This window comes from Larimichthys crocea, chromosome XIII, assembly GCF_000972845.2.
Source record: "Larimichthys crocea isolate SSNF chromosome XIII, L_crocea_2.0, whole genome shotgun sequence".
Classification (NCBI taxonomy): Eukaryota; Metazoa; Chordata; class Actinopteri; family Sciaenidae; genus Larimichthys; species Larimichthys crocea.
The window spans coordinates 23,698,708-23,724,775 of NC_040023.1; the positions used below are offsets into that span (position 1 = coordinate 23,698,708).

A 26,068-nucleotide genomic window follows, 5' to 3' on the forward strand; every position below is an offset into this window, starting at 1 on the left:
ATATAATTTGTATATTTAATGTTAAAATAATATAAATATGATATTATAACACAATGATTGTGGGCATGTTGTTTTTAATTGAGGCTTTATTTCAATACAATACTCAATGTAACAATTTACATTTTACAATATTTATTTCTCTTGTACACATCATAACTGTTATAATGTACATACATTCATTTTATTTCAGACGGGGAACTAGCAGTGAGTAGTATGGCCCTTTATGAATGTATATTACATTCTGTTTAACAGCTAAAGATCAGTACCAAAAAGATTTCAAAGGTATTTTGAGTTAGTTGTGTTCACATCCCATACAGGTGAGGGATACAGATTTAGTGATATCTATTATATTACACTATATTTTCAGAATGTATCTTGAGTGTTGTATCGTATGTATGAATGCATTTTGTATTTGCTGATCGTCTGTCATGAGGACCCGAAACACTTCCTTTTTACAGTCCAGTAAAGTCGAAAGTTTCCAAAACTTGTTGCTGAAATATGCTTTTGTGGTTGATGTTAAATATGACTGTAAGAACAGATGGGTATTTTAGTAATTGCACTCTTGGCTTTAAGATCTGTGGATCATGAATACATCTGTAACATCTGTCTCAAATAAACGTCTACACAAACAAGACTAATATTTACAAGACAACAACAAAATACTGATTTCAATATGAGCATAATCTTCATCAGTTCATGTGGGAGGCAGAACTTGCATGAATAATTATTTTTCATACAAAAGTCAGGCTACTGCATATAAAAAGACATGACATACAGTAACAGTTCACATAAGTTGAATCATAAAATGAGACATTTACTACGTGAAAAGGTTGATGTGTGCTGTACTTTTACAAAATAAAGGTCACCAGGAAATGTTTTAGTTATTATTTAGCATTACCCACGAATCACTGACATTTTTCTAATCTTGTACTGTCTGTTTGTGTGGGTGTATGTTGCACAATGGAAGTGTACTAAAAGAGTTGAATTTGCACAAGATCCTGACTGAACAGTGCAGTCTGCACTCATTGTGGCTCACTGTGCAAACTGGCTGCAGAAAGTCTGGCACTTGTTGTATAAATCATTTGAAATTATGTCTTGAATGCTTAAGATGAACCTGAGCCTTTAAATTTAAATTCAATATGTTGCTCATAAGTTATAGTGGTTATTTCTAACTTGATTTCTGGTGACATCACAGTAGTAAGCAGCTAAAAAATACAAGAGAAGAAAAAGTCATCTCAGAAAAATAATCTCATAATATTTTACAAATCTGGCTTCTTAAATCCAGTATAAGGATTCTAGTATTATTTCACTTTTGCCTCAACTTTATACAAACAATGTTAGTCAGCTTCAATAACTCTCTGCATTGGTCCAGTGTGTGAGATTTAGCAGCATCTATTGTATGATCACCTGAAATAAAGTTTGGTGTGTTTTCATTACTTTAGCCTATAATATCGACAGAAGAGCGGATCTTTTTCGCAAGTTTCATGGCCAGTGCGCTTTTCCTCGCATTTTTTAGTTGTAATCTGCAGCCTCACTACTAGATGACACTAAATCCAACACACTGGACTACTGGAAAGATCTGTCTGTGTATCTCTACAAAGATACGGGTTATCTATTAGCATGCATGGTGCTGGTAGATATTTAACAATGTGGGAAGGATCAGAAAGTGGTTAAATCTTTACTAAAATGTTTTAGATAAGTAGGAGACTCTGGAACCGTGATATGAGGGGGACATCACAGGCTTCCGTCCCCCTGTCGAACAGTTCCTGTTGACATCTACGAGGTCTTTTAATATTTTCATCCAAGAGTAGAAAAAGTAGAAACAAGTGAGCAGGAATCTCATGTCCGGGCCATTTTGTGAACCCCCTGTGAGTTGTGATAGTTCTGGGAGAGAGAGAGATCAGAGACCAGAAATTGTTAAAAAATGTCATAGATGTAATGTCACAAGAAAGTGTAGATGTAGTTCACTTCCAAACTTGAAGCATGATTATTTTCAAAATTCTGTGATTAATTGTTTGCACATTTGCTGGTTTCCTTAACTTGACAATTACATCATTTTGTGTGTGTGGGTGAGGAAAAACTAGTGTGCCCTCTACTGATCATTCCTTGGTTGTTATGACGACACAACAAAATACAGTAATACAGTGAAATAAAAAAATCCAATCCAGTCTCTCACCCTCATGGCCGTAGATATCCAGGGCAGAAATCGGGACACTCTGGTGTAGACACCAGGTTTCTTGGCCATGGCACAACCTGTACCCCAACTCACCACCCCCAGCAGACGATACCGAGTCGTCTTGGACAGGCAGTCATCTGCTACAAAAGGGCCACCACTGTCTCCCTGAGGATTATAGTAGTTGACACACACACACACATTATAAAACCACCCATTTAAGGCAAGAATAAACAGAAATTCAAGTAAATACAAGTAGCATGGAAAACAACCAGCTATATGCATGCAGATTATAACAAGCTTAAACAAGATTAAACAAAGTATACATACATATGAGGACATATCAGAGAATAGAAGTCCCTAATTAGAAACCCACGCACATAAACACACCAGCTTTTATGCACCAGAACGCATCAACACAGGCACACCCTGACCTGGCAGGCGTCAGTGCCTCCTTTCTCATAACCAGCACAGAACATACTGGTGGTGATCTGATTGTCATAGTAATCAGGAGCGTTACAGACAGTGTCACTGATGATGGGGACGTTCGCTTCCTGGAGAATATCTGCTAGATGACCTGCAAGTGAGAAACACCACAATTCAAAATACAATTCAAAACAACAATCATTTTATCTAGAAATATGTATTTATGTATCAAGAATGTATGTTGATAAGAATCTGAATAACATCATCCAACATGTCATTTGGACTGTATTACAGTACAGCTGTAGTTAAACATAGACTCACCATAGTATCCTACATTTCCCCAGCCTGTTACTGTTCCCATCTGTCCGTCTATCAGCCTTTGACCGTATGCTGGCAGGCAAACAGGCTGAATGTACTCTACACACAAACATATGTATTGAGATATGTAAACACATGTACATAATAATACTACTACTAATAATAGCTAACAGTAACAAACCACTGCAACATGTGTCAGGGACACACTGAGACAATACAGACATTTATACATTATGAGTGAACTGAAATGGTAGATTTAAGTTTAGTCTAATTTTCAGGTTAGTTCCCGTCTTGATTTTACTCCTACTCATGGTGTTATACTGTTGTTCTTCTTCTATTTATTGTATATACTTGTTTTTAAATTTAAATTTGCCTTTACTTTTTATATTTTATATTCTATATATATATATATATTTTTATTTCTTATCTTGTTTCATATTTTATATCAGGCTGCTCCGGGACCAGGGGAAACCAATTTCGTTTCATCCCATGTTTTACATGTGCTGCAATGACAATAAAACTCCTTGAATCCTTGAATCTTTAATTTTGCAACCGCTTTAATTTTTGCTTGTCAACGGGGTAAAACAGGACAATTCTCATTGGAACGTGCTGTCTAAGTGAAGGGTGACTGCACCTGACATGTAAGTGCTAGTAAACTTAAACTGTCCTTTACTTGTTATTTTTCACTCCAATGGCCTTCATGTTCTGGTTGTAATTATAAATACCAAACACTAGATGTCAGACACGACCAACTTTTAGAGTTTCCACTACAAGCTTCTTCTGGTCAACAATTGAACACTACGTCACAACATTTTGACGATAAATCAAGTGTCATTTACATTTCAGAAACCACTTCCTCCATGAGCATGTCTCAATATATGTCTTCAACAGTTTCTTTGCTCTTATTGGTCAGTGCATATAATGTTAATAAAGTATATTTGGATTTAGATGTTTAGATATTCAGTGTAAATCACTCAACAGATTTCAGTGATATTCCAGTAGAAGACAGATGGCTCCAGTCTACTAGACTCTACGTACTAGGCTTGGGATTCCAGGACAGAAAGTGAGCATCAGACGTCATAAAAGGAATCTGTAGTTACATCCTGTTCAGTGCTGATGTAATTATGCTGAATAAAAGAACTTTTGTCCCACTGACTTCAACCTGAGAAACAGGAAACCTAAAGCAGGCAAGTTATCTCTCTGTGTCCCGTTTGCTCTCTCCATTTCTTTGCCATTCTTAGCCATCTTTAATCCCTGTCATCATGCAATCAAATACTACAGGTGTGTGGAGATGAGTTTGTTTCTCCTTTGATGAATACGTGTGTTGTGTGTGTCCTTGCATGTCCTACCGTTGAAAGCGAGGGGCTGGGTGAGGGCCAGAACAGCAATGTCCCTGCTGTTGTCATCAATGTTAGCATCTACAAAGGGCAAATAGCTGCTGTGGTAAACAATGGTCTTCACCTCTGCCACGTTGGCATTGACTGGCTTATTATAGATGGAGCCAAGCAGCACACGCCAACGATTAACGAAGCGATACCTCCTAGCATGAAAAGAGTAAAAGAGGAAGACATGATTACAAGTCATACAATATCATAACATACAGTACTGACAATATATACAGTTAATTAACATGATTCTGATGTTGTGTCTTGATCAAATATAATTATAACATAATTATAACTGTGAGAATCTCACGAAAATGACTATATTTAGAATACCTAAAAAATGCACCAAGCATTTTGTTCAGACCTGATTTTTCTGGTTAAAAAATAATCCAAATTGTCCAACGTGTTTTTACAAATAAAATATGATTTTTGTTTAAATTTGGCTTTATTACTTACTCTGGAAAGCAGTGAGCTGCTGAGACGATCCAGCGGTTTGAGATGATGGATCCTCCACACTGATGAACTCCATCATACTGCAAGCTGACCTGCCAAGGCCAACTACCCTGCCTGGCATCCACACCACCAACTATGCGGTCTGCTGCAAAACTACGCCTGCCACAATCTGCAGAGGAGAGATTGGCACAGAGGGGGAGAAAATAAGTTCACTGTCCGCACAAACTGTAGGTGAAAGAACGTATATAGACGGGAGAAATAAAGTAAAGACAGATGAGACAAGAATGCGAATGGGTGATAGAGTGGAAATTCAGAGTAATACAAAGCTAAGTAAGAAAAGAAGAGATAAGCAGAATGAAGGACAGAAACAATGACAGAGAGGCTGTAGAGAAAGCATCTGTCAGAGTAAGAAGCAAATAACAGGGTGTATGGAAAGATGACAAACCATGTGGTGGGAGGTGGGTGTAGGGTATCAGGGTATAAACTGTGCCAGTGTGTCAGACAGAATGAGTGCAGATCTGAGCTCACAGCTTACCTTGGCACAACAGTGTGAGAACCTCCCTGCTCTCACAGTCACTGCAACAAAGACAGACAGAGTTAGTAACAACCTGACGGAGAAAAAGGAAACATCCAAACTAAACTAAGTCCAGCTTTCTCTATGTTAACCGAGTAGACGAGTGAAAGAAAAGGCAGGAGGAGCAACAGAGAGGACAGTGTAGTAGAAGGTTAGACTGCTGTGAGACAGGTGCAGGATCAAACAGACAGGTGTTTGTTACCATGGGAACAATGAGTCTTTGATTTTCTTGCCGAAGCTGAGCTCTTCCTGTCTGACACAGAAGAACTCACCACCATCTCCACTCGCCTCTGGCACTGATATGACTGAGTAATTCACCACACTGAAACACACACATACACACACACACTTTAGTCCTGTGTCATAGTGCTGCACGAAAACCTGCAGTTGTGACTGGAAAAAGGTCTCACCTGACAAAGCCCACTTCTTCACAGCTGATGCTTGCTAGCAGCTCATTGGATGAGGAGGAACACACCTGACGCCACCTCCTCTGGGTCGTGTCAAAGACTCTGAGACGTTGGTCGGCAGAATTTACCTGAACTGAAGGGAATAATTTGGGCTTAAAACAGGTCTAACAGTAACATATATTTCTTTTTTTCTTTTTCTCACTGTGATGATCATTTATTTGGTAATTTTTATGAACTCAGAGATTGTTTGTTTATCTGTTCATAGCTTGTACTTTTTGGCAGTTTTAATTTTTTTATTTTGATTACACACATAATCTGAATCAAAATACATATACTGTAGAAATAGAAAATCATTAGAAATACATTATCTTCAGATATTTAAGTAACTACAGAAAGATATAAGTCTATAAGTTCCTTTTTTCTCTGCAAACAGGACTAAATACAAATGTTGACAGCAGTAAAAAGTAGGTAATTAAAATTCATGTGGTATTTCTTTCATATATAATATAATAAAATCAGAATTTACAGCTCTTCTGTGGACAATAAAATACACTGAGGTTCCCATTAACCCTGTTTATTATGTGTGTACTTAAAATCTGGTCTAGAATTACTTATAAGAAACCTATGTTTGTTCTAACTCACCATCATATAGTCCTGTGTCTTCCTCCATTGTGCAATACGTAACTATAGAATGGAAATAATGCACAATGAATGATACCAAATAATGAAAGATTTTTGACAATGAGAACTATCAAACATTAACACCTTGAAATGAAAAACAACAGATTACAGTCAGACATAAATGTGTACGTGTCACAGCATGTGGTCTGACCTACGGCCCAGACGGCTGCTCCAATGGCTCCCAAGGTCATCAGCATCATACACACCCCAATGACACGGCAGGGGGTCAGCACACAGGTCAGAGAGATTCCCCTGCTCCCTGCAGACACACACACACACACACACACACACACACACACACACACAGCATTACATAACATTTTCAAAAACGCAGATTGATGAAGACAAAGACAAAGAAGTAAATATTATGACTGAGCTAAAGCTGTGTAGCTGTATTGTTGCTGACATAAACATGTATATATACGCATATGTATGCTGTTATCTAATACAATAATGCTTGGCACAATTCAGACTGCTAGTATTTAATTTGGGCTCTTCAGTGCCACCGTACAACAAACATGAGCAAAATGACCGTGTTCAGCTCGCTGTCCCAGTGTGGAGGGGCATACAAGCACATGTCCTGGCACAGACTGAAAAGTACAAATGACACAGACACTGATTAGATCAATAGTCTAAAGTCTAGCATTTCTCCACAAAGCGAGAACAAACTCTTAAGCTCGGATATTGTGCCATCATGTCATGTCTGCATGCACATACAGTATGTGTGCGTACCTGCACCTGTTATCCTCTGCTCTGCTCTGAGCTTTGTCAGCTCGACCATCAGAGTTAATAACTAACTAACTAACTAACTATAATTAACATTTTCCATTGCAGACATGTAATGGAACGAAAAACATGTGTGATTATTAACATTAATGAATCCTGTTCTGGCACTGTGCTTGCTGACTCACTGTCAACTAGGACACTTAATCATAGCTCCACATTTCCTGTTCCTGCTTTGACAGGTCTGTTGATATTTCGTTCTTCTGTCTCTATTTCTTTTTTTTCTTTCTCTCATTTCACCTGGGACTTCTTACTAATGTGGGGACATCCGTAATCATTAAACACAGCTCAGCTCAGTTCACATTCCACATCAACCATTTACACATGCATATAGCCAATATTATCATCATCATCTATGTTAGATCAGCAGCGAAGGCAAAAGCAGGAGGCCAGGGTTAGACCTGTTATCTGTTGCTTGAATGTAGGCAGCCATAATATTTAAAATACATAAATGAAAAAAACAAACACCCATAGCTTAGTACTCACCCACCAAGCCAGCAGCTAAATGAAATCGATCCATCATTAATTGTAATATTTACACCCATGTAGAGAGTAAAATGTATATTTTTTCCCCCTCTTTCCGTTTCAGTGTTAGACGAGACAATGTTACAAGCGCACATTGGACTGGTGTTTGGCAGGTGTTGCTAATATCATTAAAGATGGCCTCACTACATTTCATCCATATTAATGAACATGATGCACAATGGTAGCATTGGAGCCCTGGATCTGGTAAATCAAATACCGCCATCATCATGTTCTTAATTACATCTGTCTGTGTCCAGCTATGACATGTCTGCAGTAAAAAAAGATTGTCTGGCTTGACAAGTTGAACCTTTTTTTTTATGAGGATGTTATAAAAATAATTGTGTCTGTTTCTATTTATCAATAGTAATCGCTGAAGTAAAATATAGAGCCCACGCTGAAAGAGCAAATTTAGTACATAAATATTGGCTATTTAGAGTCTGTGTCTGTAGTAATGTTATAAAAAAGCAGGATGTTATTAGGTGGATTTACAGTCCAAACTGTAATAGTAATACTTTCCATCAGTGTGCAAGGAAACAACTGGAGATACTGTAAGTATCAGAGAAAACATTCTTGTTTCCTTCCTGCCTCTGTCTCAACATTTCCATTGCTCTCTCACATCTCTAGCTTTCTCACAAAATAATCACAACTAAGAAAATGTTCAATAAAATATTTGAAACTGTGACATTATGTCTACCAAATGTAAATGTTTCTGGACAATATCAGTTTATATCAGTTTCAATCAGTTAATTTTAACTGGACATTAAAAGCCCACTGGGATGCTGGGCATCTGAAAGCAGAACCACAATGATCTTACAGTGTCTTTAGCTGAGTCCCATGTCTTGATCTGTGGAAGTAAACAACTCACAAACCAGTGTTGTACAGAAGTCACACTACTTGGTCTCACATCAAGAAATGTGATAGCTGTGTAGACTCGTTATTTCAGTGAACTTAACCTCAATCTCCGCTATCTCCTCACATCTGCTCCCTCCCTCTACACTACAACCTACAACTCTACCTGCACTTTGACTGCATTTCCCTTCTATTTCCCCTCTCAACATCCAGGCAGCATCATAATTGTGTTATTGTTCTTGGATGGTAAAATTGGTGTAAAAAGATCAAAGAGAGACAAAGAATAATTCAGACTGAAAAAAGAGTGAATGCTGTACATATCAGAAAGACTTTCTAATGTTCATTCTTACAGATTGTGTTTTCCAGGAAATACCCCAACATCTCCTCCACACACTTCAACAGACTCACAACTCCAGCAAAACAAGTTTACGTTGGTGCTGTCTAACCCCCTTGTTCCCAGACTCCTTTCTTCCTGTTTCTTTCCTGCTCTGTTCCCCTCAACACAATCAAATTGCAGGACAGAACAGGCACTCTATTGTATCCACTTCTACCTGAGACCACCTGCTCCTGTATGTGTGTGTGAGAGTCAGGGTTCTTTACTGCAGTATTATGTGCTGATGAGTACGCTGCAAGCTGGTAGTCAATTGTGAATAATACGAACACATCAGTACTTTTTGCATTATGTTCAAAGATTCAAACAGGTTTCTTTATACCAAGACATAGTTGAGAAACTGGATTCAGTTTTTAGTAGCCTACAGTGAAAGACACTGTCACAATACTGTTAAATTAGACTTTATCTGAGCTCATAGACAACAAACTTGGTGACTTCAGTATTTTTCAACCTGGATTTCAGTCTATCTTTTTGCATCTGTTTGACTGATGGGGACAGCAATTTCTCAAACTGGTCCACTATTGAGTGAGAGTGCTGCAATGTAATCCTACCATCAATGTAGATCCACTAAAGTGCTTGTTTTGACAGGCTCAGATTGTTATTGTCTGACCAAATTATGTAAATGATCTTTACAGGGGTGGAACTTTTTGTCAAAGAGTAAGATTTCTTTTGTTGAATTAGAGGCAGCAGTTATATCGCTGAGCTCAAAGTGACTAGACTTCAAAATCAGTGATTTTACCTCCCTGGCTTGCAGCTGTCTCAGTCGTTAGTTTGTGTGACTTTGGTGCTTTGGTAAACCGCCTAGTGGAAGCTGAGTACTTACTGCAGCAGCCTGCGTTAAGACTCCAACCTGCAGGCCTTATCCCTCGCTCTCTGTCTCTCTCCCTTTCCTGCCTGTCTTCAGCTTCACTATCAAATATAATACATAACAAGCCCAAAAAGATAATTAAAGAAAAACACCAAAGTCACATAATAACACAAACAAACTCAGGCAGTGGTAGACTAGCATCTCCTGCAATTCAACAAGTAAAATTACTGTTTTTGTCAATGAAGTCTGGTAGCTTCCAGCAGAGTTATATAGCAACCATGTCTGTCAGTTGCCCCAAAGGATTATGGTCTGCATCTGCTGTCTGTATCGCTCTCAATACTGGATCAATCTTATATAAGAAAGAAAAAAAAGTTTCAACAGCTAAAAATGGCACAATGTATCACTGTCGTTGAGACTGTTGCCATGGTGGTAAATAACACAAGAGGTGCAGAAGAATGAATCATCAGTTGCTGTTTGTGACCTCTCCACACAAACAAACCAAACATACATACATTTTATTCGGGGGGTTTCTATGCTCTGTCCATGAGTCACATGACTAGCCAAAAACAGCACAATGGAAATGGTTACTTCATTACTCATTCTCTGTGATGTTGGGAGGGATACCCTTAAATTTGCACACATTACGGCTCCCACAGTAACATAAAAAAGTGTTGGGTGGAAAGCAGCTGTGTACCAGATGAGACGTGGCTGTCCTCAAACCAAAAAACAAAAAAGATGCACAAACACATTCTGCATGAAGCAAAATGTTCTTTGTTGTCCACACGAGCCAAGGATCTAAGATGCAAATGAAGTATCTATTTTTGTTTTATCAATATTGCTTTTATGACTTTGCTTATCCTTTGACTTCAAGTTAGGTCTGAAAGTTCATTCTTGACCTTGATAATAGCCGCCTGAAACAATAATGCCAACCCAAGGTCCATTGCTGACTGCATAGTCAGTATCAACTGTATGATCATGGGTCACTGACATTCGGACTTTGGGAAACAGATTCCGAAACTACTGTCAAAACAGGAAGATCATATTTTTTATATATATCTGTTCCATCAAAAACAGGGGTGTAATTCAACATAAATTCACTCCAATTTTAATAGAAGCAGTTAAAAAGGTTCGGACCTGACGCAGACTGAAGTGTAGGTGTGGTAAGAAGTGGGATGAGGCAAATAGACCATGTAGGAGCAGGAGGAGACCTCACACAGTAGAAGTTATGACTCATACTTGTAGTGGAGGTTATGGCGGGATAGTATAAATAAACACAGATACTGTGCAGTATGTCAGCATATGTTATGCTACATGTTCACACACGTATACAGCATAAGCAGGTCACGTTCAGGTTCACACAGGTAAACACAGCTTGTTTATGGAAACAGTTGCTGTCCCTCCTAATCTAAGCACAGCCACACGCAAAATAAGGCACACCATATGCCACTCCTTGACTAGACTGTTTTTCTTGTAATTACACACACACACACCAAACACACAGCCTGAATCATTACATCTGGGTGGACTCCCTTCAGTCAGACAACAACAGAAATGACAAAACCAAACACCTAGCTGATCTATTCGGACTGTTACAGCACAAGAGGGACACAAAGACCAGGAAGCCCTGATGAGAGACGCAGCGGAAGATGTGGATATGAACTGATGCCTTCATTTAACTGGAGACTGCTGGCTTCATACTGGCACTCAAACTGACCCCTGCAATATAAGGTAGGTCCTTATGCTTTTGTCTGGCAGGGTCCTGAAATAAAAACAAGGAATTTATTATCTCTACAAAGTTTAAAGATTTGAATTTTTTTTTTAGTCCAAAAGGTAGAGAGAGGCTTTCGACAGTACAACGTAAGGTCATCATATATATAGGCATAACAAACACTGGGCTTCACAGCTCACAATGTTCACACTATTTAGGAACAGTAAAACGCAGCAAGTTATCTCATCTTTACTTCTCTATAAAAGGATCATATCACTCGCAGTAAACTCATTAGGAGCCATAAAACTTTAACATACCCTTACAGTTCATGCAAAATAACAAGAGGACAGATGTAGATTTTCTGGTGGCTTCACTAACATTGATGGGAGCATGTTTATTGGAGGTAGGAGAGCTTTATATTGATGTGGGTAGATTGAGCTGTTTGTTTATGACCACCAGGAGAGTGTGCTGTAATTGCCATAAATATAATGTGTTGCAATATAAAGTATAATTTGGTGTGATGGGTATTGGTTACTCCTGGCACCTGTTATCAAGGTCACTATCACATTTCTATTTGAGGTACAACTTAATCTTATTAGTCGGAAAAATGTTACAACCAGTCCAAATATGTTGTGTTGTCTATGATGAAAGCCAAACCTTAAAAAATAAATCCGGGAAACAAAAAAGAGACAACCAGCCAGTTTTGACCAAACCAGTTAATGGTTAACTGTCAAGTGGACTGATGTCTGGTCCCAAATACAGAAAACAGTGTGAGTTGCAGCATGACCAGCACAGCATTTTGTGCATCTGTGCATGTGTGTGTGTACGACGAGGGATAGGTGGGTAGAATGAGAGCAGGAACAACAGTGTATCTAACATGTGCACTTACCCATCTTCCCCTCTGTCAAAACTTTCTCAGCATACATCTGTATAAAGTAAGAGGCAGAGGACAGCAGTACACAATGATCTGTCTCCTTTGTTCTTTCTTTCCTTCCTTCCTTCTTTCCCCCTCACTCCTCAGGGCAGGTGGTCTTAGCCCTTGGCAGTCGACTTTGCCTGGTAATATGATATGAATGGTCGTAAGTGACATACAAGCACAGTATTGTTGGTAATACATTTTCTTCGATAAACAAAGAAATGGCGTGGCAGAAGGAGATGTAAGGGTGAAAGTATATAAAGTGAGAGGATTCACGAGTTTTACCACAAACGGATGAGAGGTGAAACATCTTAATGTATCCACAACTGAGAACCTTCACAAACCTCATGTACACTTTCACTAATAATATTGCTTATATTTTGTCATTGATATGCTCTAAAGTACAAGTCGGTTACATCACATGTTTGTTTCAGAGCAGCACACACTGAGGATCAACCCAGTCAAGCACACACTCCTCCTGACAGCCATGTCTGCTAATGTCTGTCTCACTGTGTAACTAATTATTTCTATGATGTAAAACTTACTAAAAACTAGTCTTTATTGACTATCAGTATTAAGTGATCTGCCAGCAGGAGGACCTGAAGTCATATGGGACCTCTAAGAGCACAAAGGCATTATTATAGGGAAATACACAATACACAAATAAGGATATTTAAAAAGCCTATAACATAAAATAAAAGCTGCTCTGACATTTTTGACCCGGTTATAGCTCTTATGACAGACATGGTTAAACAGGCTCAGCATGTCAAAGGACATTAAGAAAGGTTTAAACTGTAAAATGATGTGCTGCCTTTTTACCGTTTTAGCAGTGCAGCCTAAAGCAAGCTTGTAATAATTTAATGACACCAAAATTAGGCTTGTGGCTAATATTTATAAAACCAAAGGGCAGAAAGTGACTCACCTGTATTTTCTTGCAGCAGGTGGAGCCCCTTCTTTAATGACAAGTATCTTATGACAAATAATGTTTATCCTTTTCGAAAGAAAGAAACAAAAACACAAAACTTCTACCTCGGAGACAGGCGACAATATTGATGAAACGCCGCCGCAGATAAATCCCAGATTTCAGTAAATCCTTTTTTTTTTCTCCCCCCTTGCTCTCTTCACAGGTTACTGACCCCAGAGGGAGAAAAAAGAAGAAGAAATAAAAGCTGCAACAAAGATTTCATCGACCTTTTCTGTCAACCAAAACCACCGGCGCCAGCTTCTAATAGAAGAGAGAGAAACATTTGGAAGACTGGACTGTTTTTTTCGGACAAAGTTAATAAAAAAAAGTTTATCCGAAGTTTTTGTCGTGTTCAGTGGTCGTCCTGTGAGCGGTCAGCTGCGCGAGACCAGAGGGGCGCGAGTGACGTCAGCAACACGCCTCTGAGTGGACAAAAGGGGCACGAGAGCTCTCACACAGGCTGTCTGCATACCTGTGCAGGTGGACACGCAGGCCTCATGATAATACACAGCTTTAAGCTGATTTAAGCATGACAGCTGTTGTTATGTGGGATGCTTCATATTCCCATTGCCACAACTGAACCTGAAAACACTTACAGTCACAACACCTACACACTTATTTAAAGTTCCCTATGCTGACATGAAAGCTAAGTCACCACCCCATTTCTTTTTGGAAGAAAAAAATAAGGGGAAGTTGGACAATTTAAAAAGAGAAGCACTCACTGACTTAACTAAAGAGCAGACGGGGTTAGATTGTTAGACGAGCCACAGAAAGACAAGGTGAAGACAGAGGAGGAGTGCTGGTGACTGAGGGAGGAAGGTTCAGGAGACCCCAACAAAACAAAACAAGCAACAGCCACAGCAGGAAGTGATGAAGATGGTTGGAGGCGCTGCGCAGAGCTTCTGGCTGCTGCTCACACTGTGTTTGAAAGGTAAGAGCTTGTACAGACAGCGTTCATGACAGCCACCATCCTCATGTGTTCATTTATAGGGTGATATTATAAAAATCATAAAGCTGATGTGCAGCCACAGCTGATGGGAGGATTGTTGCCTACAGAGCTGCATATTGTATCTATCTCCTTGTTTTCAGTAAGAGTTCTCGTTGTGACGTGCTTTGTTACTTTTCCAATCATTTCCCATGGAGAACATCCAGTGAGCTGAGACCAAGTACAGTCCTTGAGCTGAGCAGACACATTCCTGATTTCTTCTCTAGTGTTTTTAGAAAAAAGCTGCAATTCATACAAAATACAATAAATACAATATAGAGAAATCTGCAACAGTGGATTGGCTTTATCTTTAATCTGTAAAATCAACTAATTAACTTGTGGTGGTAATAATAAAGTGTTTTTCTCTGCGTCAGGTATTCTTGCTGGTGATTGGTCAGTTCATCTCCCCTCCAGTCCTATCTGTGTTGTGGTTGGTTCCACAGTGGTTCTCCCGTGTTCCTATGACTACCCCCAAAGTTCAAATGAAGCCAAGGAGGAGGGACGTCCCTCTGCTCAGGTGATTCAATAAAGAAGGCATTGTTAGCAGCTGCTATATATCTTGCAGTGTGTCTTTAACCAGAAGACTCCCTCTGTCAGAGCTAAAAATGTGTGATCAGAATGAAGAATCATGGCGTTCAGTAAGGATTCACTGAGTTATACTGACTATTTTAAGCTTGCAGTCAAAGATTTGGGTGTAGATTGAACATCTAGAGTCATGTTTTCTATAGCATCTCTGTTTATTTCTCTCTATTAGGGTGGAGGTGGAGAAGAAGGACAACAGTACAAAGTTTTGTCTGAGATGTGGTGTCTCAAAGACAGCCGCTGTATCACACCGAGGTACTGTTTAAGACACTCAGACAGAAGACCTGCAATTCTTTAAAGCAAAGAACTCATTGCATGTCTCTCTGTCTGTCTCAGATATGTCTTTCACAGTGACGGTATCTTCCCAGATCCATCCTACAGGAACAGGGTGGAGTACCTGGGACAACCAGGAACAAAAAACTGTTCTCTGAGGATTTCTAATGTGAGACAGTCAGACAGTGGAGCCTATGTGTTTTACCTCATCACCAGCCACCCTACACAGAAGATGCCAGAGCAGAGCGGTTTACAGCTGCTGGTGGCAGGTAGGACTATTTCATATGCCACAATAAACATCATCCTCTTTAACAAAGCATTATGAGTAAGTATTTACATGATACACCTAGAATTTAATGTGATCTTTTTTGTTTGGCTCAAATAATTGCACTTATGCCAAGTTATAATCTTGAATACAAATTAGGGAGGTGATTTTTATCAGTCGTACCCTGATTTTTACCCACAGTTCATGATCATGTCAAAAGCTTTAAAGTAAACCTGACTGCACTGACAAACCACAGTAGATTAACCACAAAGTCTTTTTATTTGTCCTTCCTCTTCAGTATGTTCTCACTGTTTTTGTCTGTCTCACTCACTGGTGCAATCTCTTTACTGTCTGTCTTTACTGTGTGTCCGTCTGTGTGCCTGAGAGTAAATGCCCACTTACAACAGCAATGAGTGGTAGCTATTTGGTAGTAATTCTTCAAAAACAATACCAAAAATATTTCAACTTTGTTGTTGTTTGTATTACTTTAATACTGAGATAACATGCATCTATGTTTTAACCACTTCCTTAATGCAACTCTTGGTCTGACACTGCGATTGATGAGAAGTGGAACTGAAACTGACAGCATATAAATACTTTTTAAACTTAGCATCAGTTCCATACTGTCAAAGGCCAGTGTCTTTGTCAGTGTCATTAGTCACTAACCAAGTCCTACACTAGCAACATCGCTCACAGACAAACATGCGAGGACAAACTGTAACTTGTCTTTGCTGACAAGTCTTTTAAAAGGGGGATTTAGAGCAATTTAAGGTATTAGAATCTGATCTCGTGTGTGCAGGCTGGTGGTGTTGTTCCAATGTAAAGATGGCTTTAGGAAATGATTGAGAAATGTCTGTGTCACACTCCTGTGTTTACTTATTTTTCCTCTCTGTTTCCATGCTGTCTCATCCTTTGTGATTCACAAAGCTCATTGAATAATGGTACCCTATAGGAAAAAACAAAACAACCAAAAAAAATCATAGAATACAGTAGAATAAAAAGAAATGTATGATATTTGTAGTCAGCTGAAAGATTTTAATCTCAGGCTGGGAACAGATTGTTACGTTACATTGTATTGTTGATGACAGTTGTACAGGAATAGTTGTGGTTCAGCTGCAGCTAACAGATAGGTCAGAGGGTCAGAGAGTCAGTGAGGGGCTTTGCAAGTCAAAAAGCAATTTTGAACTATTATTCTAAAATAATTTGTACAATTTTACTAGTAACACCTTTACTAGTGTGTTTTACTACTAGTATTTATGGTCAACTTTTCATGTCCTCAGTGTGTTGTTTTTATTCATTTATTTATTCATTTATTTTATTCATTTTAAGAAAAGAATAGTAAAGAACTGTCCCAGAACTGGGTATTTCTTTAAAAAACAAAAACATAGCTTATATACCATGATATAGACTAGAGAAGCACTTCTCTAATCTCATCTCTAGTGGGTGGTTTGACTTTTGACCACTGTATTTAAAATCCTGGCCTAGGACCTAAAAAAGAGAACGCCATCCAATTGTTGGTTTCAGCTCATGAATCAAGAAATTTCTGGAAAAAAACCCCTGCAGAAACGTCATAAGAAGAAAGCCAAGCAGTTAGTGATTTTACACTGCTAAAATACTCACTTGACCTACAAGTTAAAACATGAATTCTCTCTACTTTAATATCTGTAGTAAGTAATCTAATATGTACTTTCCTTCTTTCGTAACCCTCGTTTTCCTCCAGACTCATCCAGCTCAGTGACAGTATCAGCAAGTTCATCCAGTGACATCACTGAGGGCGGGGCTGTACTTATGGCCTGCTGCAGCCCTTCAGCCGGTCCACAGGCCCATTTCAGATGGTACAAGAACACGAGCACCGGCCTAAGACACACTGGACGTGTGTGGAACCTGAGTGAGGTTACATCTGATGACTCTGGCAGCTACTACTGTCAGATACAGACTGGAGATAAAGTACAGAATTCTACAATGCTGCCCATTGATGTAGAGTGTAAGTGAAATTTAATCTTGATTTAGATCTTATATGTCATGTAAAATAATATACTGCAAGCAAATCTACAGTCCTCATGATAGGATATAGAGAGAGACATATTCATTAATTTATTTGTTCATTTACCTCACAGTTTGTTCTGTCATATGTGTACATCCAAAAGCAGAAGGAAGAAAGATGAGAAGGCTTGTTAGATATGTAACTCTTGTTCACTGAACAAGTTAAGCAAGCTGCTGACGGCATTTCAACAGAGAATTTCTTGAGAAATTTTTGTCTGGATGAAGAAACCTCCCCAAAAAGTTTCATAAGTGAAATTTAGTTTGATTTTAGTTCGATAGTTGTGTCAGTGTTTTGTCAGAATGTCATATAACACTTATTCACTTATCTCCTTTCTGTCTAGACTCCCCTCGAAACACAACTGTCTTAGTCTCTCCTGCTGGAGAGCTACAGGACGAGCTTCCCGTGACTCTGACCTGCAGCAGCGACGCTAACCCACCAGTCCACATATACACCTGGTACCATGGTGCAGCGTGTCTCCCTACAGCAGACAAACGCTTTCATCCAGCAAGACAATCACTGGCTACACCCACCGGAAGAGGCCCGACACTCAGAGTTGCCAACATTACTACTAAGGAATATGGGCAGCACTGCTGTGTAGCTCGCAACAGACATGGATCACAGACTAACAGTGTAACCCTCACAAGTTCCAGAGGTAGGCAAGTGAAGAACTATTGACAACCAGTTTTAGTTTGGCAATCATGCCAAACTCAAACAGTGTTATGGAGGGTTTTTTTATTACATTTGCAAATAATTTGCCCAAAACATAGAAACTCAGTTCAAAGTTTTGACAAAGCAGGCAGTGCTTACATGACAGATTGACTTAAATACTGTAGCTGGTAGATATATTATATATATCTCTGACAATCTATAAATAAATAATAATTTATCTTTTTAGTCACTGAGATATAACAAATCAAGGGGTTGAATTATCAAAACTCTGAGAATTATTTCCTATATATCCATGGGGTGTAATTTGTGGTTTGGTTTGTCTTGCTTAAAACAGAGACACTGAACATTATTTTTTCAAGTGACTTCATTTGATAGCCTACTTATTCTGATTGCTCATTTATATTTGAGATACAACAGAAAAACATGACTTTGTCAAGTCATATGTAGTACAAATATTTAGCATTTCAGTAAGAAAAGACAAACCAATTCCGCTGCATTCATTTTAAATTTAGCAAACACATAAAGTCAGTCCAAACCTGCAGGCTCTGCTGCCATGAAGCCCAAAATTATGAAATACCTTTATATCAGGATGACTTTGTTCCAAAGGTCTAGCCATTCACAATGTGTATCCCATTATATGAAAATATTGCCTGAGACCAACAGTAAGCTCTCATCCATTTCCTGTCCACTACAGCATTGACCCCATCTGAGTCTTCAGGAAGCAGATTGGTGATTATAGGAGTGACCATCGGTGTTCTACTGGCTATTATAGCTCTAGTAGCTCTACTCATTACAAGGTGAGTTCTTTACTTCTGTATTAATATATTATGTCTTTGTTTGTGTAGAGCATGTGACAAACAGCCTAGCAAGAAGTGATGTGATGTGATCTAAAGGCACCTGACGTATCGTTCATAACAGTTTGCATTCATCGGTTGTTGAACTACTGGAATAATCTAATCTAGATGTGAGCAATCAAAAGACTATAATTTGTGATGAAATGGTTGAAGTGATGAGAGTGGTGTAAAGAAAGATTTTTACATACAGCATTCAGTATTTGAATAAATGATCTATTTAACGATCATAAGATCAAATAAGCATAATAACTTTATGATGTAAATGTAGGTGTTTTGATGAGTCATTTGTCATTTCAGGAGAAAGAAGTCATCCCAGCACCAATCATATGTCCTCACCGAGACCACTGCACACTGAGTTCTGTATAAGCAATGTCCAGAAACAGAAAACACTGAAGCAGCCTGTAAATACAGTTATAATGATCCAATTAAAAGCTGTTAGCAGTTAGGACTGGGACACATCCGTGTGGTTTTGAGTAAACTCTTCAGTGTGATAAGACTCTCACAGATACTGACCAGATCCTGAGAAGTGGAGGAGGATGAAAACCAGGAGGACAGTGACTCTGATACCAGGACATGCATTTACAAAATGTACTTTTCATCTCATTAGTCAATTTTTAGAATTCAGCTTTTCTCCAATGTATCGTATTACAGTAAGAATAGCCTAGTAAAGCAGTGCACACATCTTCTTTTTTTAAATGCTAATTAAGTAAACAAGGAAGTGGATTGTTTCATTTTGCAAACATTTAAAGAGACAGTTCACGTATAAGCACATCACATTTACTGTACATTCTTAACATTTATATGGTGTTTTAACAGGAAACTGAGATAGTTAGTGGTGCTCATACAACTGCTATAAGCTACATTGTATTATCAGGTGAGATTTGTTCTCAGTGTTATGTACATAGCATATAGAAGAGAGTGATACAAAGATTTACAAAATGGTTGCTATCTTAGAATTAATAAACAGCTTCTTCTTTTTTTTTACTTTCCAATACAGAACATTTTTTGTACAGAAAACATGCAGCAGGTGTGAGATGTTTTTATAGTTGTCATTTTTCATTAGAAGTCCACAGTAAGAGCACTGAATAGTGATCATTGATTACTACAATAGTGTGGCCAAAGTGTCTATCTATGTAAAAGCACATGTTGATCAGTTTACAGTGTGAAACCCAAAAGTTCACTATTATAGACCCAATAAACATTATTCTGTTTGTATGTTGTTTCTAAAACATTGAATATTATAAAATCAAAAAAATAAAATCTCAACCCTAACTTAAAAAGGATGAGGCTGAGGTTAGTAATGCAAACTATATTAATATGTTGCAGACTCAAGGTTTACAAGTTAATGTACATGAGTATTTTGAACTCAAGGGGGCAGCATATCCTCTTCTGGACACAGTCTGCCGCTAGTGAACCATTCACACTATAGATTTATTTCCTGCAACAATATTTTCAGACCAGAAACACTGTTAAAATGGGTATAAATATAACATTTTGACACAAAACTAGAATTAAAAGAGAATGGTTCCCCTGTAATGTCACAAGAAGGATACAAAACATATTCACCTCTGTCTTCAGGTTGTGGGTAATTAACTGATGAAATAAACAGCAGTAATGTTATCTTGATAATGTTACAATTGTCTAAAATTGTACAGAAAAGAAGAGTGTTCACACAGACAGAAGTCGGGAATAAATGCTGCTTTTACAGGAAATCACTACACTTGTGCCAAGTGTCTGTCAGTGTGTGCAGTAGGGATGTTTTCATAATCGTTGTGGTTCTCCTGAAACATAACAGGGCAATATTAGAAAGTGTGACACATTGTCATTATTTTAAACAGAGCTATAGGTCCTTCTTACCTCTTTGTCCACAGCAGAACTACATCTCCACCTGCTTCACAAATGAAACAAGAAAGATTTGTACGTTGAACTGAGTCATTAAAGACAGTCATAATAAAATTAACCATGTCAAATGTGGGGTGTCGATTAGCTCAGTTGGTAAAGCATCTGCATGTACGAAGGCTCAGTCCTTGCCGCAGCAGTCCAGGGCTCGAATCCGACCTGCGGCCCTCTCCTACATGTCATTCCCCATCTCTCTCTCCCCACATTCTTGTCACTCTTTAGCTCTCTCTATCCAATAAACTTGAAAAAATTTAAAATCCTAACCCTAATCTTAAAAAAAACCCCATTTCAAACAAAACTTAACTTACCAGGCCCAGATAATAATAACCAGTGTGAGCATGATAATAATAACGACTTTGACTCCAATACCAACAAGGAGGATGAAGTGGTTAACTGTTTCTAGAGGCAGAGAGAAAAAAAAAAGTGTTTTAACATTTTAAGCAGTTTTGAATCTAACTCCAGAGTTATGATTACATACAGTATGGGATGAATAACATTTTTACAGCCCACCCTAAAGTCTTTCCAATCAGGAAAGTTTCCCGTTTTTCTAAAGGTCCAGTGTGTAAGAGTTAAAAGACAATAATCTAATTACAGAACATGTTTAAAGGATCTAATATGTATAACTATGTTTTCATTAGTGTATAATTACAGGCAAGTGGTTGCAATCAGAAATCCCTATACAGGTCATAACAGCTTAGTGTGCCGATGATTTATCTTACTCACTGTCTGTTACATCGACTGTCAGCAGCTCAGTTGAATTGTTTTCCCCCAGTTGGTTCCTGGCCTGGCAGAAGTACAGTCCAGTATGGGACTGCTCCACAGAGGGAATAGACAGAACCTGTCCTGAGCCCACCTGCACCGTGGAGCTGAGAGAATCTGTCCTCTTGTACCAGGTGTAGTTTGCTGGAGGGTTAGCGGTGCTGCTGCAGGTCAGATTCACACTGCTGTTTGCTTTGCCAGAATAACTCACTTCAGCAGACACGCTCAGGGGGGGATCTGTATTAAGAATGCAACCATTCGTTGTTATACATTCACTGTATTTTTGTGCAGGTTTAAAAGGGAAGAATTACGCTGTACATTGCAGCCCTAAATCTGAAGCTTAATCTATTATTTCTTTTATTAAATACATGTTTTCCACAGTGAAATACTAATTCTTTAAACTAACAAAGTCATGATAAAGATACTTACACTGAACATCTAGAGCCACGGGATCAGAGAGTGCTGACTCCTGTCCTTCAACAGCACATGCATAATTCCCAGCATCCTCTACCTGAGCCTGGAACTCTGTTTTTGCTACTCGACGTCCATCTTTGAACCAAACACTGGGAAGTTGGCAGGATGTACATTCAAGAGTCACAGTGTCTCCTGCTCTCACAGTGTCAGGGTACACTCTGGCACTCAGCTCTGGGCATGAATCAGTTAAAGAAATCAAGATCAGGATATTAAGAAAATCAAAATATATTAAACTTGATAACTAAGACTTCATTTAGTGTTATTTTACCTTTGACAGACAGATAAACACTTGTTTTACTGCGCCATCCAACAGTATATGTATCAAATCTGAAGTAGTAATATCCAGCGTCATTTTCCTGCACATCATGAATTGCCAGGCTACAGTTGTGCTGCAGGTCACCAAGATATTCAGTACGATTTTCATAAGAAGGAAGGTCTGAGAGCTTAACACGTTTCCAGAGGCCGTCTTTTAATTCCCCTTTGTGCCATGTAGTCTTGTCAACAGTTTCCTGTTTGCTGTAGTTGTATGAGCACCTGAACTCCACCGATGATCCCTTTAAAGCACAAGGATTTGGATTTTCAAGAGTCACAGACCAAGCACTCACAGTTCCTGCGGAGAGACCATGATGTCATATGATATGTTTTATTAGTTTCATTGACTTCTTGTACATTATTCAGAACTAAAGGACGTCGTCAGGATGACTCAGGGCCAATAGATGCCCCTTTTAACTGTATTTTAGACATAAAATTATAAATGGCAGAGAATTTTTTACAGCTCAACCAAGACAAAACCGAAGTTGTAATTATTGCTCCTGAGGCACAGAGAGAGAAACTAAATATAAAACTTCAAGCACATAATTTTAAACCTTCTAAACAAGTAAACCTGGGAGTTATCATTGGCTCTGATCTCAGCTTCGGGCCCCATATTGAAAACATAACTAAAACTGCCTTTTATCATCTTAAGAACATTGCCAAAGTACGACCATTTCTATATACCGAGATATTAATGCATGCTTTTATCACTTGCAGAATTGACGATTGTAATGCTCTACTTTCTGGTCTCCCTAACAAAAATTGTAACATTTTGCGTAAACTGCTGAATATATAATTCATATAATTCATATAATAATTATTTTATTTGANAGTAGATGTAACTTTTGGAGAGAGAAGTGAGATTTTAAAGTCCTTAACAAACTTGACACAAACTTAAATATACTGAAACTTAATGAGGTGTCAGCCCCCTATGAAAATATAACTATGGCTTTGCTAGAAGTAGGTAATTAGGGCACGAGCACGCGGTGCAAGGCCCTATTGAATTTCGAATGTTTTTTATTTTTTTTTCTTCAGTTTCCTAAAAGTAAATCGCCTTTTAGATGGCCTATATCCCCCCGAAAACTCATGAAAATTTGCCTACCCCCAATGTTATATCCCCCCGAAAACTCATGAAAATTTGCCTACCCCCAATGTCGGCCGTAAAATTTTGCATTTTGGGGGTCTCGCACATGAACGTACACTGATTTTTGGGCAAAAGTGTTGGGCTATCATATACTTTCTCAGAGCTGTCTGAAACAGTGTTGGGCTATCATATACTTTCTCAGAGCTGTCTGAAACTTGTTCTGATTGTTAACAGCAGTATTCTGCAAAATTCGGCTGCATAATTAATGAGGGGGCGGGGCAAAAGCGCTCTATAGCGCCCCCTGCAATTTTTCTTTGGAACAGCCCCACCACAGTTTTGGACACAGAGTCACGAAACTCAGGAGCGAGATATTTAAGAATGAAAATCACCATTTTTGCTGTTTTGGGCTGGTTGACAAGGGGTCATGTTTGAACAAACTCCTCCTAGGGATTGTATCCAATTCACTTCAAACTTGGTAGGTGTGTTCACATAGACTTCCTGAGTAAAAGTTATCAAAATTATGCATTTTGGGGAAACTGTGTGGGTGTGGCGCTCTATGCACATTTCCACATGCGCACATTTCGAAGTGTGCACATTTCAACATGCGCACATATGCGAGGGCCCGACCATCGCTGCTTGCAGCTTTAATTCAACATGTAATTACAATATAAGCAGGAGGGAATGAGTCCTGGGAGATCACAAACACACAAACACAGCAAAGAAGTAGCATAGGCAACAACAAAAACTGTTTTTAGAGGACACTAAAAAGTAATGATTGGAACATGGCAGTTTTGCAACACTGTTTACCGATAGCCAACCAATAAATTCATTTCAACAACAAGCATGTTTTGGTGCACATGGCTGAGACACACTAACTTTGCAGCAGTTTTTTCAAAATGGTTTGCGATTTGAGGTTTTTTAAGGGGCTTTTTTTAATCATCTTACCAAAGCTGCCCTACATTAGATAAACAGTTGTAATTAGCATGACCAGATCCAGGACAGGTGGAAATCTGGCTGAATTTTAGGGTAAGCGCAGCAAAACATGAGCTTGCAGATACTGCATATGTTGAAACGGCAAATTGGGTTAGCAATAGATATGGTAACTTTTGGAGAGAGAAGTGAGATTTTAAAGCCGTTAACAAACTTGATACAAACTTAAATATACTGAAACTTAATGAAGTATCTCATTTAGGTTCAAAAAGATCATTTTGTGTACAACCCAACAAATAAATAGATATATGTATCTGCTTCCTGATGTGTGAATTAACTTTGTCTTTAAAGATAAATTAAGAATAATCTTACCTGACTTTAAGATCAGAAGCATCAGCACTGCAATCATCTTCTCCACAAAGCAAAACAGGAATTATTACGATTATTTGGTATAACTTTCTGAAATAGCTCTGACTTGAAGAGAGTGAAGTGTTGAGGAGAGAAGTAGGGTGCAACAGAAGGAACATACGTCTACATACGTCCCTGTCTTTAGAGAAATGAGAAGTTGGAAACATGCAAAAACTATAAATGGCAGTCTGCAAATAGGGAAGTTGAGGGTTTTTTCCGACACCATGTATCTGTTCATCTATTGTATTTGGTTTTGTTGATTTCCTGATGTACCCTGCTACTGCTTCAGCACAACAGGGGTATCATCTGACACTTAAAACAACTTCAGCAGCAGCATCACTGAGGGGCATCACTTTTAACTACTTGACATCTAAGGTGTTTTCTGCAGGTTCTATTTTGGTTAAGTTAATCAGTCAGTCTTTGGTCCATACTAAAATACGTCAAAAACTATTGGATAGATTGTCTTGATATTTTTTTACTAATGATCCACTGACTAATTATAGTAATGCTCTAATAAGTAGTAGTGAAACCTCTGCCAGGATAGACATTCGTGATTCCTTCACAGTGATTTTTCATCTATCCTGCAACATACCTTCCAAACTAATGCAGAGTAGCTGTGCTATGTGTTTGGTGAACCTTTTAAACAAACCTGCCAAACATGTTTGAATTGATACTGTGCCCACGGTAGCAAGCATTTAGTTCAAGGCATCAACGTGCCTGTAAGTACAGCCTCACAGACCTACATACCAGAGTTCATGTGGTGGAAATTCAGTTAAAGGTTAACAGTGTAATGGATACATGTGGGACACTGAGTCTGTTGTCTCCATCTCTAAAAAAATCAACACAAAAATAAAAAAAATGTTACTGGGTATTAGAACAAGAACGGGGTAAAAAGCAATGCAAGTCATGCTGTGATATCAGCAGGTCAACTTGCTTGTCCTTCAGAAAGAAGGAACCTATTTGAAAGTAAAATTTTGTGAGCCAAGTATTTAAAGTTGATTCTCAAAGGCTGAAAGATGGTAGGGAAAGTAAGGGAGGCTGGAGGGGGTGAGGGAGGGAGGATAACAGATGTTATCATGCTGTGTGTGTGTGTGTGTGTGTGTGTGTGTGTGTGTGTGTGTGTGTGTGTGTGTGTGTGTGTGTGTGTGTGTGTGACAGAGAGAGAGAGA

At 38.6% G+C, this 26,068-nt stretch overlaps 3 protein-coding genes across 5 annotated transcripts; 1 reads left to right on the plus strand and 2 right to left on the minus strand.

Moving 5' to 3' along the window:
* Positions 1 to 1,799: 1,799 nt before the first annotated feature.
* Positions 1,800 to 13,531, minus strand: hpn (hepsin). 2 transcript variants are annotated; one of them, XM_019256861.2, is made up of 13 exons: positions 13,320 to 13,531; positions 12,371 to 12,537; positions 6,569 to 6,676; positions 6,379 to 6,420; positions 5,740 to 5,869; positions 5,532 to 5,651; positions 5,291 to 5,331; positions 4,759 to 4,924; positions 4,267 to 4,457; positions 2,921 to 3,016; positions 2,608 to 2,750; positions 2,177 to 2,341; positions 1,800 to 1,884 (listed from the first exon to the last, which is right to left on the minus strand). In XM_019256861.2, exons 2-13 carry the CDS (start codon positions 12,405 to 12,407, stop codon positions 1,840 to 1,842), a joined length of 1,284 nt encoding a protein of 427 aa, XP_019112406.1. In that variant the 5' UTR covers positions 12,408 to 12,537; positions 13,320 to 13,531; the 3' UTR covers positions 1,800 to 1,839. The 2 variants fall into 2 exon arrangements, with proteins under 2 accessions (XP_019112406.1, XP_027142962.1); XM_027287161.1 differs by lacking the exon at positions 1,800 to 1,884 and having other exon boundaries at positions 2,252 to 2,341; positions 2,554 to 2,750.
* Positions 13,532 to 13,915: 384 nt separating this feature from the next.
* LOC104928096 (sialoadhesin) lies at positions 13,916 to 21,213 on the plus strand. The gene is made up of 8 exons (XM_010742316.3): positions 13,916 to 14,292; positions 14,721 to 14,863; positions 15,101 to 15,183; positions 15,265 to 15,470; positions 17,187 to 17,450; positions 17,851 to 18,162; positions 18,874 to 18,976; positions 19,331 to 21,213. The coding sequence occupies exons 1-8, from the start codon at positions 14,232 to 14,234 to the stop codon at positions 19,386 to 19,388; spliced, it is 1,230 nt and encodes a 409-aa protein (XP_010740618.2). The 5' UTR covers positions 13,916 to 14,231; the 3' UTR covers positions 19,389 to 21,213.
* LOC104928095 (carcinoembryonic antigen-related cell adhesion molecule 6) lies at positions 20,673 to 25,031 on the minus strand. Of its 2 annotated transcripts, none has more exons than XM_027287162.1 (7): positions 24,864 to 25,031; positions 22,434 to 22,775; positions 22,121 to 22,336; positions 21,656 to 21,928; positions 21,241 to 21,331; positions 20,891 to 20,921; positions 20,673 to 20,814 (listed from the first exon to the last, which is right to left on the minus strand). In XM_027287162.1, the coding sequence occupies exons 1-7, from the start codon at positions 24,898 to 24,900 to the stop codon at positions 20,749 to 20,751; spliced, it is 1,056 nt and encodes a 351-aa protein (XP_027142963.1). In that variant the 5' UTR covers positions 24,901 to 25,031; the 3' UTR covers positions 20,673 to 20,748. The 2 variants fall into 2 exon arrangements, with proteins under 2 accessions (XP_027142963.1, XP_010740617.3); XM_010742315.3 differs by having other exon boundaries at positions 20,891 to 20,924.
* Positions 25,032 to 26,068: the final 1,037 nt, after the last annotated feature.